The following is an 18,620-nucleotide window of genomic DNA, read 5'->3' as shown; positions in this document are numbered from 1 at the left end:
ATTGCGAGGTGTTGTGCGACTCCCTGCTGTGCGCACGGTTCTTTCTGCGTCACCCTTTCGACTATATGGGTCTTATAATCAGAGCAATCTCGTTAATGATTATTGTGTAACTTCCCGCTAAACCACTTGCTAACTTTTCATTTATGTATTCACGTTTACCTTAATCCTACCCAGCAGTGTCTAGGGCAATAAAACCCAACTCGAAATGAGATACAAGCTGGGAACGCAATTATTGGATGCCACAGTACTTGCTGACGCGCAGTCCACCAACCCCCTCATTTGCCAATCGAGCCCCTTTCACTTTGCGCGCACACGGGCTCTCTCTCCCCGGTCCACACGCACACAGCCACGGCCACGGGGGGTGCTTAGAGCAGAGCGAGAGGCAAGAGGACCGGGAGCCGGTGCACTACAGTTGTCTGCGACACGACTATTGCTGGAGACACCAGCTTTGCTTCGGCTTTGTACGTCTTTTGTGGAAGTTAGACACGCGTTCATATCACAGCGCGCCACTTGTCAGCACCGACCTATGTGATTCGGAGCTCTACTGGAGAAGAAAGAAAACAGCGGAGGAGCTTTTTCTAGAGCTGTGCGAAGGATACGGGACTTTTTCCTGCTCTTTTGTTGAAACAAGTCTTTTTAGTCAAAGGGAAGGATTTTGTTTTTGATGGGAGACGTCGTAGCTTGCAGCAGGCTACAATTATGGTAAGAAACTAGTCCTTTTACGCACATTTTTATTGTACATCTTTGCAAGACAATTTGATCATATTTTACTTTTTTTTTGTAAATTGTAATATACTGAAAACATCTTGGCGTATTTAACTTCTAAGAGTATGTTTGATATTTATTAACAACAAAAATAAAACTCTGTTAGCAAAGTTAGCACACACCTGTTTAGCCAATTAATTAGCTGACTGCATTAAGATGACGATCGCGATGCTTTCTGTAACAAGAAGCTAACATTATAGTTTCTTACAAATGCTTTACCTCATTCTTCACGAGTTGGATTTATTTGTTAATATAAAAGTGTCACCCAATTGCCTAAAATTCTTTCAAGCAAACAGCTGGCGGTGTGCAGGGATATAGCAGACCTCCGTCAGCGCACAAGCAACAGTAATCCTGTTGCCCGATTTACTTTAAGTGTTTCTTTTCTTTTATGGTAACACTCATTAAATTTTACATTAATGTTTAGTAAATGTCTTGTTGTCCAGATCCCACATAATGGCAGTTTTAGGGAGAGTCACGTTCATAGAGATTCCAAGGCTTTTGCTAATAAAATTCATACTAGAAAGAATGGGAATATCAGCAGCACATAATATAATCCTGAGCAGCCTCCCATGGTGATCTGAGAGCCCCCTGACGGACTCCTTGTATCTCTGTGTGGCAGGTGGCTGCGAGCGGAACACCACAGTTAAGTTTTACGTGGAGAACTGCCCACAGAGGATAAATTGTGTGCAAAGTCGTGAGGATTTGTGCTGAAGGAGCCCTCGTCTCCCCCTCTTTGACTGCCAATGAGCCCACCCCGAGGAGACATGGGACCACTCAAGTGCGTGGGACTGGCTGCGCTTATCCTCTGCGCAGGTAAGACCCTAAAGAGACCCCACTGTTAATGTCATTGAGCTCTTCTGTCCATAAAGCTGAGCAAGAATTATGGAAATGCAAGGTAACGGCCACGGTCACATAATAAAAGGCGTTGTAAATGCATCAACCTTTATTGAACGATTTTATTCAGAGCGGGCCAAATAATGAAATGCAAATCATTCCCTTTTAGCCGAGAGGACATATATAATTTATGAGACATATAATTAGCTGTAAGCTGTTGTGACAGAATACAAAATGACTTGTAATATTAACATGAATGAACTGTGACAGTCGCCTGCAGTGTGAGTGGGTTTGGGGGTGTTGTGTCAGCCCCTGAAAATAGGATGCAGTGTGCGGAGCAATGCACTGCAGAGCTCCACGAATAACAACAGGCTGCAGACTGGAGCTATGTTGAGGGAGAGCAGGCTTTTCTCACGAAGTTTGTGTAGCTGTGCGGACAGAAGGGCCCATGTGTGTTACGCTTCATTCGGCGTCTGTGGCTATGTTTGATGTCTCACTGTACTGAATGTGTGAAACCTGATTAGTTGCCTGGACTGTGAAGGATTTTTAATGTAGTTTTTTTCTGCAGCAATCCATTTTTATAAACTTCGGATAAATGCAATAGTTCCAGAATAGATACATATAACATTGGTAGAGTGGTCATATCCACTGACCCACAGGTTGGCGGTGCGATTCCAGCTGCCACAGATGAATGCTGCTGTTGTGTCCTTGGAAAAGACACTTAAGCCACCTTGCCCTTAGTGTATGGATGTGTGTGTGAATGGGTGAGTGGTTCTTTGATGTAAAGCGCTTTGAGTACCTTGAAGGAGGAAAAGTGCTATATAAAAATGTGGCCATTTACCATATATTTTTGGCTCCTTGTTTCATTACAATAGCCTTAAATTGTGGAAGGTTTATTTACATTGTGTCATCTATTCACTGTGATATTGATTCACCCCTCAGTCACACTCTATTTTGGTAAGGTACTTCTTCAGCCAAAACTGCCCTAGAGCTCACTGAGGAAAATATTGCTTTTTTTCTTATCATATAATCTCACTGACACTGTGGTTGAAGTGTTTGTCCAATGACACAGTGACCATTATGCAATGTCTGTAACAGGGATCAAACTACTTGCCTTTTCTACCTGCTGAGTCACTCAGTGAGTGCTAGTTTTGTTTGTTTTGTTTTGTGTGGAATCTGAAGTACTAAAAGTTGCTCTTAAAAGTAATTGAACAAATGAGATAATCGGGACCCCCCTTTGACTTTGAGCTATAATCTCTAATGGAACACCACATTCCACTGTTCCTGCTGGGACAAAGGCTAGTAACTCTTATAAAAATGCCATACACTTGTAATGTTCTTTACAGGCTTGTCAAAGCTTCTCAAACTTCAACACTGGTCATTATTCATTCGCTCCATACTCTGTGGTATTACGCTGCTGTTGTAGCCTCAGCTGCCTTGGTTAGACTGGTGGAAGCGAGACTGGCCCTCTTTACCACCACCAATCATTTACACACTCAATTCATTCATACCAGACAAGGTGGGTGAAATGTCTTGCTTAAGGACTTGTGTTCTAAACCCATCACCTTCTAGGAATTTACACCAGGAGCATCATCAGCACGTAACGTAGACAGAGCTGCATATGTGCATACTTTTAAAAGGTTCAATTTACACTAGAGGCAGTAGATCTGCTCCTGTGATGCCAGCCTCTGTGTATTCTCACATTTAAACACCAGCTTCTGTGTATTCTCACGTTTAAACACTAAACTTTTTACATTGCCTATGTATTCATTGTTGATTGGATGAATTATGTTTTAAATCACAACACAAAGGTTGACAACAAGAGAGACAATGCTTTGCAGCGATAACATACCTGTGGTGGCTCGTATTAATTAAGCTACTCACCATTTCACTTTGGTTGTCTGCACCATGTCTGCACCTTTTCCTTCAGAAGTTCTTCTTGCAAAGTTGCTCTCTGATGCCGTAAAGTGTTTTATTTTTATCCTCCACGGCTGTGAACTTTCCATAGTCCACCATGAGTCATTTCCCGAGCTCCAGGATGCAACTCACGGTGTTTTCACGACTATAGTGGTTTTAGAGAACATATTTTGAAAGGACATCGTAAGTTTATTTTGGCACCACGTGCCTATTTCCTGTCTTTCCCCTGACGCTCTGTTGACGCCGCAACATTAGAACTCAAACCTATTTTGAGCAGCGTGTAGAGTAATGATGGCTGCTGGACGTGCATATGACACTGCTGGTGTAAATTGCCCAACCAGTTAAAATGGAAAGTGATACCTGCGCGTATGCTGCTCGTATGCTGTGCTACTGTGCTTCGCGCTGTCACATTTTTTTTTTACATGTAAGGTACTATGATGATCTGAAACTTGATCCAGCATTTTTTGTCTATTATATACATTACATTTTCATTGTGTCTTTGTATTTGAAAATGGAGCAGTAACTTGTGACTTATATAGCACTTCAGAAAAGAAACTCAAAGCATTACCGATGATTGTTTTCACCACATGAAAGGCACTCCGCAAATATATAGGAAGAGAAGAGATTGATCTGACCGGGTCTGGCCAGCCCCCTAATCCTCGCAGGTGAAAGTGGAGAAAGAAAACAGATTCTTTCCTGTCAGTCAGCTGGCGGCGCACACTGTCTCAGAGGATATTATAACTCTGAAGCCATCTGATTGCTTTCACCCAGAGCTTTCTGCTTGTCTCCCAGCACCCCTGACAGCCACATACTTCACTGTAGGGACCTGCACACACTGTCAGACTGGCCATCACAAACACAAACCACATACTCCTGTTTACTCTTCTATTTGTTCAGACAGAGAGCCAAGTTTTTCACAATAAGACACTTGTCATTTCTCGCCAAATGGGCTCCTCCCACATGAAATGGACAATGTAATGTCTGAAACTGTTTGTATTAAAACAAATATTTGAATTACAATTCTTGGCGCTGATACTGAAAGATCTGCTGAACTGGATATTGGCTTCCACATATTATAAGTAATAACGTAGTAAGACTATTTACTGCTTATAACTGGCCCAGAAAGTCTAATAATGTTTGATTTTTACTTTTTTTTAAAATTTACACAAGGCTGTTCTGTTCAATGAAAATTCACTAGCAAGGACCACGCCACAACAATGGAATATGATGAAGATGTTTATTGACACCGGATAGACGTGATGGCTGATAGGGAGACTTAGTGAAGGGGGGTACAATCTTAAATCCAAAATGGTCACCCAGCTGACTCGGAACCCCCCTCCTTGAAGATGATGTCTTCGAACTGAAGGATGGGTGAAAGACTCAGGTGGGAGGGTGGTGGTTGAGAGAGCTGACACGGATGGTGTTGTCAGGATAGGCCGTATAAATAGGGCTTCTGGGTGATTGAAGGTGTGGTTGAGACAAGATGTGGTAGTCTGGAGAGAAGATTGAGGCGTGGTTCAGCTCCTGAATCTCAGTTAATCATATTAACGCCAATGTATCATGAATAAAGATGTTATACATTTCATTTTAGAAGTATGCTTTATTCCTGCCATAAAAGCACTTTGTCAAATGCATAGGAACATATCCTCCTCTTACCCTTTTTAAAGTGTGTGGGCCTAATCCAGGGGTGGGCAAACTACGGCCCGGGGGCCGTATGCGGCCCTTTAAACCTTTTAGTCCGGCCCGCCGAACTGGAATAAATTACAATAATAAACCTTGTTGATGTTTTATTTGTCATGCATTTCCAGCGTTTCCCAGTAGATGGCGCACTATAGATACATTGAGTTGTGGCGTATTATGTTGGCCGCAATGCTTTATGGGAAAGTGTTCTTACAGGAGTTATTCGGACCATGAGTGAAGTAGTTGGTGCTTAAGATATAAGACTGCACTGCTTCCAGTTTGAGTTGGTAAAAAATCTATCAAGGAAACCTGTAATCTCTGGGTTGTAATTAATAATGTGAATAACATTTTGGAGTCAGGTTGTACCACAGTCACAGGTGCATATCTGTGGTTGTTTGGCGTGAGCTTTGTTTTTGAGCTGTTACCAGTCATATTCGAAAAAGGTGAACTCACGATACACATTCACTCATGGTGTGCAGTGGAACAGGTCTCAACAGTTTTATGTGTTCTGAATCTTTCACAGCAGTGATGAAACATGTAGTGCGCGTCTGAAGTCCTAGGTAAATGTGAATAAGAATGTAATGAATCTGAGCTCTTAACACGTTGTGTCCTGTTTTCTGTCCGGCCCTTCAGTCAAACTTTAGGACCCTATGTGGCCCGCGAGCCAGAAAGTTTGCCCACCCCTGGCCTAATCTGTGTAGTCAGGATCAAATTGAAAAGTTACAAAAGCAAACTGCTTTCAGCATTAATTAAATAACCAGTCTCTCTAACCCTCAGACTAAACAAACGCTCCACCAAGATTCAAAGTCCTCGTAACTCAAGGTGTGAAGCACTTTATACCAGATTCACAGCAGGTAATGGAGAGAATGAAGGTCAAAAAAGAGGCTTTCTGTTATTTAAAATGATCAGCCATGTCTATTCCTGCCTGTAATGGTTGCAATATCATATGAAAAAAAAAAAACACTATAATTTTGTCAACTTTAATATGTAAGTTGAGACTCTATTCCTTACATTTTGAATCAAAATTCAATGCACACTTTCTTAGCATCAAGTCAGTGATAAAAAGAAACCAAACTTTGGTGAGATAAGCGCAGGCCTGTCTAAAAGCGAGGGGGCCCGATGTGACCCTGCATATTAACACTGTGAAATCTGGCCTGGTGTCTGCTCCAGAACGCCTCATGGGAGCGTTACTTGTTGGCACTGAGTTTCCAGTTTAATTCTGAGGTTGTTGGCAGGGCGAGTTACCTCTGGGCAGTGGTTGAAAAAACGCATAATCCTATAGCTGACAGAGGAGGATTGTGTGTTTTCAAACTTTTGTATAAGAGTTCAAAAGGTGCATCTATAAGATCTGGGGTTCATTTCCATAATACAAGCGGCAGGATACTTGTTACTGTGGGCCATGAGCAGAAAGCACAAATTGACTTACTTTGTGAACTGTTGTGGAGCTTTCCCACAGCCGAGGAAAATGTTTGACTTTCTACAGACAAAGGCAGAGTTTGATCCCTCTGAGAACAAGAACACAATGTTTAGTTTTCAGGGTGGCATCCTCCTGTAGAAGCATGTCTATGATAATCATTGGCCAACAGAGTGGCACAAATGGCCTGACCAGTGCCCTCAAGATCAGTCATCTGACATGTTGCACCAGGGAATCGAATAATCAGTTAATTGGGTCATGTACAAATGTATAAAAATATTTGTAATTATCCCTAATAATTGTGTGTGTGCATGTATCATGTTTAATCAAACTCCATTTGAGCACCTTGCCTAAATTCAATATATGGGGCATTTGCTCCTGTGCACATGTTAAGACATACATTCAAAGATAATCCAGAGATTTGAGAGCAGTGTGGGCTTCAGACAGCATGACAAATCAAGGGTTTTACTCTGTAACTCTGTTGAGACGAAGGACACAGATGTTTCCTTTCTAGAAATCTAGAGACTGTAATCCATTGGAGAGAACAGATAGGCATTGTCCTCTTTTCCCCTTGGTTTTGCTTTTTTTAATGTGATCAAAGAAAAGTGAATGAAAAAGAAGAATAATCGATATATGAAAGCCTTAAGATGAAACATAGCTCCATGTTTAGTTCTTCTCCTGCATCCTGGGAGAACTGGAAGAACAGTGCTGATGCGTTCCACTCCTGATGTGCTGTGATAGTCACACTGACACATGTGTGGAGCCTGGCTAAGGCTGTGGGACATATGTAGCTCTACACACACACACACACACACACACACAAACCACTCATATCCCACACGCACACATACCCACATGCTCTCACACAGGCCCGTCTCCCTGGGCAAACAACTTCACAGCCATCCATCTGGGAGAGGATCGCACTCAACGGGAGGTCTAGAGACAATTAGCATAACTAACAGAACACTCAGCACACGCCCGGCAAATCAGGGGAAATGAGAATGAACCTGCACAATCCCAGTGGAAAGGGAATGCTAAATCAATTTTCCTCACTTGATGTGTGAAAGACTGGCAGAGATCATGATTTTCCTTTACCCCACTACCTTAGCTCCCCGTGGACTGCATAGGTATGAGTTGTCCTCTGTAATATCGGATGTTCAGACTTCGACCTCCTGCTGAGCTTGACAAAGAAAGCCGTTTTTCCTTAGCTGAATTTGTGAGAAAAGTTGTGCCAATGCTTGTCAACTTTAGTATGTGAATGCTGCGGTATCAAGGAGACATGATGACAGTAGAGATGGGGAAAGGTTCCTCCGTTCTGCCTTATCTGTCCAGGTCGGAGCAGCCAGCTATTCGCCTCGCTGTTTTCTCTCTGCTGCAGAATATGACTGATAACAGTGAAAACAGATGGGCTCAGCTGTTGGCAAGTCTCTTTTGCTTCATCTCATCTGCAGCTGCAGTTCTCAACTTTGTGCAGGCTTTGTTTGACTTCACTTATCATTCTGTCTGGCTTAAGTTGGTGTTAAGGTGGTCTGTGTTTTGTTATATTCTCTATCATCAGAAAGCAGAGAAACTCAACACAAACAAAACTGACTTAAGACTGTGAAGGACTCAAGATCCAAAAAGTGTCCAGACATTTGAATTTTAACTTCCAACTTGATGGACACTTCAGAATCACAAACCTGGGGGCAAACCATTCCACACCTCCAAGAATGAAGTTCCCAAAGCAAGACTCAATTCCCTTACCAATTTTCAGCTACACTGCCTCAAGAGAGGTAAACATCGCTGAGTGCTCCAACCAATAAGAAAATGTATTTGCAATAGGACTTCCATCTTCCAAGCCTATATCCGTGGCGCTAATATTTTCACTCAGGAGCCTTTCATCCATATGGATAAACAGATTGCGGCAGTCTGTGCATTTTTCAGTGATCAGAATCTTTTTAATATTGTTACCAGAGTAAAAGCGATGACCTTTGTTTGAGAAGCTCTGCATACCCTGCAATATGATCAAACCAAGTTGAGATGAGTTTTTGAAATGTTCTGCAGCTCTCTGTATAGTTTACTTGGCTGACGCATTGGGCAGGAGAATGAGACGTATATATTGATTGATCTGTGGGCCTGAGGCCAAACCTCACCACCGAATTGAGCCTAGCCGTAAAAACTGTTATTGGTCCATTTCTAGTTAAACGTTAAATGTGCTGATGGCCTGTTCGTAGGTTCTATTAGAAGAGAAAATTGCAATATGTGCTGCCGTGGAGCAGATGTCATCAGTAAATGTGAGAAAATCAGCCTTTTACTCAGGCCTTCTGTCTGTGTGCTGTGTGTGTTTCCACTGCGCCATTGGCAATTATTATGGGAACATGTGAAATAACTATTACATCAAACATGGGACTATTAGTTTAATCATTTGTATTCCTCAGTTGTCTTATATTTGAATGGACAAACACTGTGTAAAGCAGACTGAGATGGGATTTGTGCCTCTGACAGTGTGGCTTGTCACAGTGGTAGGTAGTGCTTGTTCAGTTCTGTTTCAGTTTCTTCTTCCTTGCTTTTATGTCAGATTTGAGTGTGCACATATTTACACTTTAGCTTTAGGCACTGTGCTGAAACTTGTGAGTTAAGAGCTTCATTACGTTTGTTGTCTATTCACAATATGTAGTATTTAGTTTGGAATTGCTATATATAGCGCTAGATTTGTATCACTCTGAAATCCACGAATGAGCATATTCACTACATCTATTGGAAATAATGGTTTAAAAACAAGTTTTACTTGAAATTAGCATGGAAGCATTCAATAACATGGAATTTCTAGAGCCTCCTTTACTGTAAATGCTAAATTTTAAATCTGATAATTTAATAAGCAAAAATTAAGGGTCATACAGTACGTCTAGAAACATTCAGTCTTGGCATCGTACAGGTCAAGCCAGTTTTTATCTGCTGCTATTTGAACATTTATCATCACATTGGCTTAGAGGCCTTTCACAAATTATTCAATCAGATTAGCCTTCATACCTCATCCCCACTATATATTTTGAGAGTTGTAAATTTACTGCATGGTGATTTCAGTGTTTTCCTGTCCAATCCTGGTTTCTACTTGAGCGGTACTGTTTGGTAGTGCTGTGAGCATGCCCTGGGCCAGATCTGGGCTTAGTGCCTTGGTAATGGAGGATAAATCAGCTCTTAAAAGGTCCTCGTAGGGGGAGCCCAAACGTAGCCAAAACTGTAGGATTTAAATGGAGACGTGAAATTCCCTTTGTTTTGCTGTGGGCAGAGAGCAGCATGATAAAGCCTTGTGTGGGTGCTTGGTTCCCATCTGGGCCCTGCTGGGTGCCCAGCAGGTAATTGGACTACTCTGCAATATCAACTTTGTGCCCATGTCATTCACCTAGATACAGTGAATGTGAACCTGAATCCATGATGATGGCTTGTTATTGACCAGTATATATTGACTGTCAGGACCGCAAGATTAATCATAAAAAAAAAAAAAGAACTTGCAATTTGACTGATAATTGGCAAACCGCATAGACTGAAATCATTTAAGCAACATAATTTCTTCCCTCTTTTAACTGCTACCCCTGTAGTTTGGACCGCTACAAACATGTTCTGAATTCCATATAATTCTTGTAGTAGTAAGATGGCAGCATTCTGTTCAAAGTTCACATTTTAAAGACGCTTGTTAGAAACATTTAAAATTAGATATTTTTTTTAAAAATGATGCAGTTCTATGACAAGTAAGTGCTATATTTAATGTAGACATTGATGAATGCATTAGACTGGATTAATCATTAGACATGTGTCTTAAATTCCAGACTACAGGATGTAGGGGACATCAAGTTTTGTGACGCACAAATTTATGCCACTGACACAATAACCTAAGAGCAGATTATATATATATATATATATATATATATATATATATATATATATATATATATATAATTTTCAATCATATAATCTGGGCTTTGACTTTTCCACTGCTTTGTTTTTGTCTGTGGTGCTTCAGATTTTACTGGCATTCTATTACTTGTGGTGTTTTGATGAGGCTGTTCTTTTGGCAACTGGGCGATGCTCTAATTACTTGGGTCAAAGAATGTTTTGAACCACATAAGCAAACGAAACTATAAATATTCCAAAGTTTTGGCCGCCACTCCTAATACAGAATGATTGATGCGTTTGTTCTCGAGCTGCACAAAACAAGCATCACTCTGTTATTGATTTTTGATAAATAAGAATCCCTATTAACAAACTGTCTACTTTTCATGGGCTATGCAATAACTAGGAAGGGACTATGCCTTTGTGTTAAGTCTCTGAAGTAGGAAATTTACACAGTGATATAACTATAATTTGTGAACATTAGCCGAGTCGAAAATAACTGGTTTCCCCATTTTCCTGTTTTGAAGATTCCCATAATGATATCTTTGTATACTCATTTGTTTTGTTCGGCGTGTGTAGCGCATGAATAAGCAGCACTGATTTCTGGCAAATATTTATCATCCATTGAACGAATTGTGCTCGGTAGCTGGGAAATCCTGCGGTCGGTAAGGCTAATTGCTTCCACTTCCATTCTGAAGTCCAACAGGGCACGAGGTCTTTCATATGGAGATGAGATGAAATGATACCACAGCGACTTAATTAAATCGAATCGACCAGTGGTGATGTTTTTGTGGCCTGTTGGCTTTTAACCCAGCGAGCACAGTCGTACTATCACAGGGCTCTGGTCTGATATTTTCTAAGCAGGTCTCTCCACTGCAGCAGGCTAGTGCCCAAAGTCAGGACTCCCTCAAAGCTGGAGATGGCACCACGCTGCCTTCATAATCTCCAATTATTTATCCATATTAGAGACTAGTGGGTTTGTGATGTCTTTAGCTCATTAATTAAGCCTAAAAGCACATCAAAGACCTTTTTAGATAAGAGCCTTTTAATCAGATCCTCTGGACTTCTGTGCTTTTTGTCAGTAATGGACCAATTAACTGTATGTAGGTGTTTTGTTCTTGCTCTTATACTGTCGTGGGCATGAGGTTAAATTGCTTTGGATTTTACACAAAAAGCATATAAAAGAATTTATACATTTATGTTACTGCTAACGGGATGTTGGCTTGTGTGTTTGTTTAAAAAAAAAAATGACTGGTATTGGTAAAAAGTACAGTTTTAAAGGCATTTTCTCATTACATATGGCATTTTATTTGGCCCTTAATAATATCCATGATTACAGGATAAAATGACAAATTGTATGGCCACAGTTAACAAATCATGTAGGCTACAGTAGTTTATAGGTGCACAGTAACCTTTCGGTTGAGGGTCTCTTACCTACTTGTTTCTATGAATCTGTCATTGGTCTGTCTAGAATGTTCCAGAGTATGACATTAACCAGGTCTACCATACATTTATTCTATTACAAATGTTTTTACTGCCCAGAAATGCCTAGAAAAACAGGCACTCTGACTGTGAGCGTGGTTTCTTTTCCACAGATCTTACCTGTAACTTGGCCTGGTTTGATCTCCATGAAGATAGAAGGGTTTAATAGACTGTGAAACATTCCAGTCAAAGCAATCATGGAGAAAAGCTTTTGATGGAACCCCCCCTCCACACACATTGCACCTTAACATTACCTACGTGAACAAAACAACAACAAAAATTCTGTATTGGATAAAACCCACTAAAGTAAATATACTATACTAAACAGGTCAGTCTCAGATATTAATGCTCATTGTTTCCAGACAAGTTTAAAATGTCCACTTCATTAAAAAAAATAAATAAATGGCACATCTAATCAAAATTGCAATCAGATATTTTTTTGGTAAACTCTCTACATACCTCTACATGAAGTCCACAAGACATTATGATGGGCAGGCACTCGACCCTTTGCTCTGTAATAATAATAAATCAGTAAACATTTTGTGAAGAACAGTCATTGCATCATAAAACTTGGGTCACTTCGGACGAGTGTGTAAAGACTTTAGGATAAATCTCGTCCATGGGTTGAGCGACTGTTTGCTTGTTTGCAGTAAATTGAATCGTAAAACAGGAAAAAAAAAAAAAAAAAAAAAAAAAAGAGAAGCAGTCATCAATCACACATCACCAATTTCTGTGCTGTCAGATTACCTCAACAACATCACACAGCCCCTGAAATAAAAACCCTCTAAAGAAAGAACACTCTATCTCGCTGCTAACACAGGTGTGATCAGCGATGTGATTATGACGTTAGCGCTTCGACACCTTCGTCTGTTCCAAATTCTGCCTCACATACATAATCCGCATACTCCAGTTAAAGATCTGAGCACATATTAGCATTATAAACTTCCATCTGTTTGAGCATATTTTAATATCTTTTCTGCCGATTTGATATCACACAGGGGACGCTGCTGGAATGAAAGGCAGGATTGGGCGTCTTATCTGTCTCGGCAGGTGTGGAGTTACAGCCTCTTGAATGGGGATCAGCGGTGCGGTGCGGAGTATAAGCGGTGCACTGCTCGTTGTATAATCCCAGTGCTCTTGTGCGTAGCTGTGAGCTCGGGACAAACTGAAGGGCACACAGTGGGCCGGCAGTGTGACACTGACGAGCGCTCACAGAGACGGGGGCACGGCGGGCCTGTCAGGCGTCTGATAGCACTGCTGCTCAACACTGCCACACAAAAGTCAACAACTTCACGGCCTGAAAACATCACAGGCAGTTAATGGTGGAAAAGGGTGATTTGTACTTGAAACAAATTTTTACAAAGTTTTCTGTAAACCTTTTTATTTAAACTTAAATCATGGAAAGATAACTTCTAAAAGTACATTTTAAAGCTAGGGACGGCTTAAAGATTTTAATTGACTTTACTTAATCATATGTTTGTCATGCTGCAGGAAGCTGATTATTAATTTTACATCAGTGCTATGTATTGAATTTGATGACACTAGCTCAGTTGGAAGGTTGTCCACTGATCTGAAGGCTGGCGGTTCAAATCCTGCTCTGGACATAAACATCATTGGTTGAGCGGTCAGATCCAATGACCCACAAGTTGGCTGGTGTGATTCCAGCTCTCAAAGATAAATGCTGTTGTATTATGACCCGGGTGGATCAAACATATTAAAGAGGACACAGGAGGTGAAAAGGTTACAAAAGTAAAAGATGTTTTTATTTTTAAGTTAATTTTAATTTACTTTAAAAACGCTAAAGCCCCTCCCGTGCCCAAAAACAAAGTATCAACTGAAAGGTAGACCAGGTGAACAAAACAGTACCAAACAGAACAAAATGATGTGGCACCGGGCCAACCCCGTACAGGGCCATAGAAGCCGGTACCAACATCGCTAACCTCAAGGAAAAAAGATGTCCCCAAACTAACCTTACCAAACAAAAGGCGAAAACAGGACAGCCGGTCCCACCAGGTCAAACACAAAAGGCTAACAGCTAGCAGGCATGGTGCGGCCTGCGTCAAGCAGCCAAGGCAAAGGAGCGCGCATAGCAACGAGCGCGCGCCCAGGTGTGCGGAGGGCGAGGTGGTGCGTAGCAGGAGCGCAGGAGCAAGAGATAGGCGGCCTATTTATACGCGGACCAACCACACCACAAAACAGACACAATTATAAGAATATACGCAATGGGATGCGCAAACGGGCACCAGTACGTAACATGTTGTTGTGTCCTTGGGCAAGACAGTTAACGCACCTCGCCCCCAGTGTCTGCGTACACTGGTGTATGAATGTGTGCATCAGTAGGTGAGTGGTTCCTTGATGTAAAGCACTTTGAGTCCCTAGAAGAAAAGGGCTATATTAAAATGTGACCAATTACCATTTAATACACACAACAGTAGATGATGTATCATCTACTTTTGTATGTAATACAACAATTTGCACTGAATATTTTCTTATGTAAGTTGTGACAATGATGTTTGAAATGTTTGGCCTTCTTTGGAAATGATAAAAAAAATAAAAAAAAACTCTTTGTAAAGGAGTACTTACAGGCTTACAGATATAATGTGCTTTATATAATCTTACTTTTTAATTATGAAAGTGTACAAGACAGAGGCCAATAACATATTTTAAATTGACATAGTATTGTATTCAAATAAATGCTCACGTAATCCAATAAGGAAGGTCATTCTTCAAAGCAGTACAGTACAAAGAAATCTATTCTAATTTAGACTGTAATGTATTCTGGAAATGCATCTGTTTTCATTGTATTTGAAGGAGCCTGTGGATGTGGACCACTGAATATGCAGCGGCTCTTTGCAGACTAATTACAGCGTCTTCATAAACTTGGGGACTGCATGCAGCGACTGAATAAGGGCCGGCACAGAAATGAATAGATTTGTTGCTTTGATGCAGCTGTGTTGTGTGCTCGGGTGTCTGATGAGGCACGGCTCATATAAAGGGATCTTATTCAGGATTTCTTTTGTATGTTAATTTAGGGCAGCTCTGGTAGTCCTGCTTATACTGAATCCCTGCCTCAGCACAAGGACTGCGAAAACCCCCTATTCCGGGCGCTAGTAAAATGAATGTAAAATTGTATTGGTGCAGGTCATGTTTGTGGTGTTGCAGCATTGTAATGAAGAAGAATGTGGAGGAGGAGGAACATTGAAATGCCCTCGGCAGGTTGTGCCTCACCGCTGAATGGAAATAAGTCCATCAAGTAAAGCTGCTCAGAACAAGTAATGATTAATGGAGTTTGGATGTGTGTGTGTGCAAATGCTTTTGGATTGAATTTGCACATAGAAATAGTCCTCTTGAACACTACAGCACACTGGCCATGTCTTCTGTCAGACACACACAAACAGCAGGCCCAATAAGCACTGGCTGTAAAGCCTAAATGCCATCTTCTTCACTGTGGGGATGCAAGTTGTGTCCAAAAGTGAGGCAGAACCAATTCATTTGTGGAAAACCATCACTGCATACATTTTCCAATATACTTTACTTGTGTTTCTGGTCCAGCAGATTTTCTTTGCCATAAACGTTTTATTTAATACCATGGTTATGTGTGTGTATATGTGTGTATATATATATATATATATATATATATATACATATATATAGCAATGGTATGCATAAAATTAGTATAAAGAAGATGGTGAAAGTGTCATTTTAAAATCTCTTTAGATTGAAAGAATGTTATTTATTTATGCAGACTTTAAAAAAATAATAACTTTTTAGCATTTCAGTTGACTTACATGCTGGTGTAGGTTCCTAAAACACAAGCTTTCTTTCTATTGACGTGTTTTAAAGTGTTAGAGGATTTACAAAATAGTTTGGACTAATTTTTTTTTTTTTCCAAATGTTGCAGTTTCAAATTTAGGTTGCCAAAAAAAAGCATAGATAATACTTGAAACCACTATAAAAACAAGATACTTAATTGACAAGTAGCACTAATGCCTTCAAGAGGTATCAAAAGGCAAAACTTCTGAAAGTTCACACTTCACTGTAATTGTTTAAATACACCTGTCACTCACTAAGAGCTTTGCTAAGGATGACCATTTTTAGGTGTGGGTGGTAAAAAAGTGTGTTTGATTGAGCAGAGAGCTGCATTCTTAACAATAAGTGATTCACCAAAACAGAACATACCAAAACATACTGCCACAGAAATGAGATCACGATTCAGTTTTCATCACTATATTGCCCAGCCCTAATTCATTCCCTGACAGCAGAGGGAGCTCCAACACCTAAACACCTAATTGGGAACTGAGATGTTATTCAGTCTGTTTTCCAAATGTAGAGATGATATGTGAAATTCCAGTCCAGTGACCAAAAGCACGTTTAAAGTGAATTAATGCTACAAGAATGCATAATGTGCTCTTTAATGTTGATAACGTCTTATAGGAAAAGCTGACTCTGCATACTGCACAGTGGAGCTGCAGTGTTGTACAGTGGGGTGTAATTGAGAGCCCAGCGGTGAATGATCATGCCAGAGGTGGTCTCCAGCTGCTGATAATGGAGAGCACTGGGAGGAGCACCATCTGTGTCAGGGAGAACTCTCACCCCAACAACAGTGTGTGCCCTGAAATGACCAATGTGCTGCTCTGCCGCCCAAAAGATATGGCCATGTCATAACTGCCATCTGCTTTGCTTTTCCGCCTCTATTAATACTGTTCCTGAGTAAGCACTGGGGAGCCGGGGCAACGCAACACAGTTTATGGACACCTCACTCTGCCTTTACTTTCCAATTTATTCATTATGCCAATTTAATGTCTTGTATTTACCAAAACATGGATTTCTAGCAAACACAAGTCACTGAGACTCCAATGTGTATTTGGAGACCTGTATATGATTTGTTTCAGTATACTTTTTTTTACCTTACTGCTTTGCTGTTATATTGTACTTGTCAACTATAACCTTTTGTCATGTTACAGAAAGGACTTAAGCTAATTACAGTTTTACATGTGTCTAAACCCTGTCAATTTAACATCTGTGCTACATCTGTATATTCAGCCTATTGCAAAATGCCTTCAATTACTTATTCCCTCCTCAGTCGGACTCGAAGATTGATTCGAGCGCGAAATCAGAAGGGGGTGAAAGAGATTGTAACAGGAACCAAAACAGAAGCTTGTTTTTGGCGCACTATAATTATATTTCAATCATGCAAATGAGCTTGGTTTTGGTAGTTAGAGGGCTGTTGGAGTGTGTAATTGAAAATGCAAAAGATTGTCTCGCATCAAAATGTCGAGGAATTCTCTGGCTGGCTGCTAATCAGAATGGCCCCCACGTGCCATGCACTGAATCGTTACCCTGATCTCTCCAGAATTGAATCGTTTTATCTTAATTAACTGCAGAATCTTTCCAGGTTTTTGAGGGTTCCAATTTTTTCACCCTTGGCCCCATTTCTCCTTTTTTCAATGTGTGCGCACTAGTGAAAAAGCCTGTGCTTTAATAAGTATCCCTCAGTCTGCTCTTATCGGCAGCAGAGATGGAAAGAGGCACAGCAGTTATTTCACTGCAGATACACAAACTGTAGTTTCAAACTTTTCCCTCCCCAGGCTCAATTCACACTCTTCCAATTTTTCTTCAGTCTGATTTTTGGTGATATCCAGTCAGAGCTGATATATGAAATAATGACAAAGGTCTATTGTCTAACAGTGACAATTTGAATACATTTTTGTAATTGTTTCACAGGCAACATCATCCATAAAGGTACCTGCTTGTTATTTATTACTTTATTAATATTTATTTGACTCATCCCAGTGGAATCTAGCCATTTCCTACACATGATGTGCTTCACATTAATATCTGGGATGGGCCATCCTCGATTTGAAACCAAAGTCTACTGTATTTTTTGTCTTGGCAGATCTTACATCATAGGGTTTTTGAATTTTTTGCTAAACATGTTGCATTTAATTTAAATCAGTAACCTTTCCATTGTATTAAAAACTCTATGATTGAAAACCACTTGACACTACATACATTTGTTAACAATGAGTAATTAAATTCAGTCCTGTTCGGAGTCTGATCTCACTGCCTGTAACCATCTCAACAAGCAATTTCACAGCTTTAATTGTTGCGAGCATTTAAGTAGCCTCTGCTAATTGCTCAATTATGGCCACATGGAACATGAATAATGTGGATCTTAATTGTGATTCTGTTGGACCGTGCTCATTTGCTCCAATCATTGTTTTGATAAAGCAAATTGTCTTGAAGACATTTAGACCTTAGATTCTCAGAGGCCTAACCCAGATGTTCCGCTGGCATTCTGGGTAAAAAAAAATATGACCATGTCTGCTGCAGCCCTGCTGGATGGAGCCACAGCAGAAGAGCAGTGCTCTGTGACAAGGTCATCTCACAGTTTTAGTGGTGATTCCACACCCCACCACAGCCCTGTTCTGGGCAGATTATCCTGTCGTGTGAGTTTAGGATTAAACATGGGCACGGCAGGTGACAAGATGTTTTCAAACATGTCTGATCCTATCAGACTCCTGTTGTGTGAAGTGCTACAAGGCTGATATCAGAAGAACACTGGCAGCAGATTACCAGTGGCTCCAAACAGACAGCTAGGTTTTGGGAGCAAAAGTTGGGAGGGTTTGTGAAAAAGTTAAATAAAATAATGTTTAGA

The 18,620-nt window shown here is 40.6% G+C and overlaps 1 protein-coding gene across 1 annotated transcript in view; it reads left to right on the top strand.

Moving 5' to 3' along the window:
- The first annotated feature begins 327 nt into the window (after nt 1-327).
- The window catches only part of LOC129408873 (transmembrane protein 132C-like), an 89,885-nt gene continuing 71,592 nt past the window's right edge, over nt 328-18,620 (top strand). Inside the window, exons 1-2 of the mRNA XM_055153189.1 lie at nt 328-702; nt 1,385-1,578. Coding sequence (XP_055009164.1) covers nt 1,509-1,578 — 70 coding nt within the window. The 5' untranslated portion in view covers nt 328-702; nt 1,385-1,508. The remainder of the gene's footprint in view (nt 703-1,384; nt 1,579-18,620) is intronic.

The sequence above is a fragment of the Boleophthalmus pectinirostris genome, unplaced genomic scaffold (assembly GCF_026225935.1).
Source record: "Boleophthalmus pectinirostris isolate CB_2022bp ecotype Guang Dong unplaced genomic scaffold, ASM2622593v1 HiC_scaffold_18, whole genome shotgun sequence".
Classification (NCBI taxonomy): domain Eukaryota; kingdom Metazoa; phylum Chordata; class Actinopteri; order Gobiiformes; family Gobiidae; genus Boleophthalmus; species Boleophthalmus pectinirostris.
The sequence above is the reverse complement of the archived record's forward strand: the minus strand, read 5'-3'. Positions and strand labels throughout refer to the sequence as shown.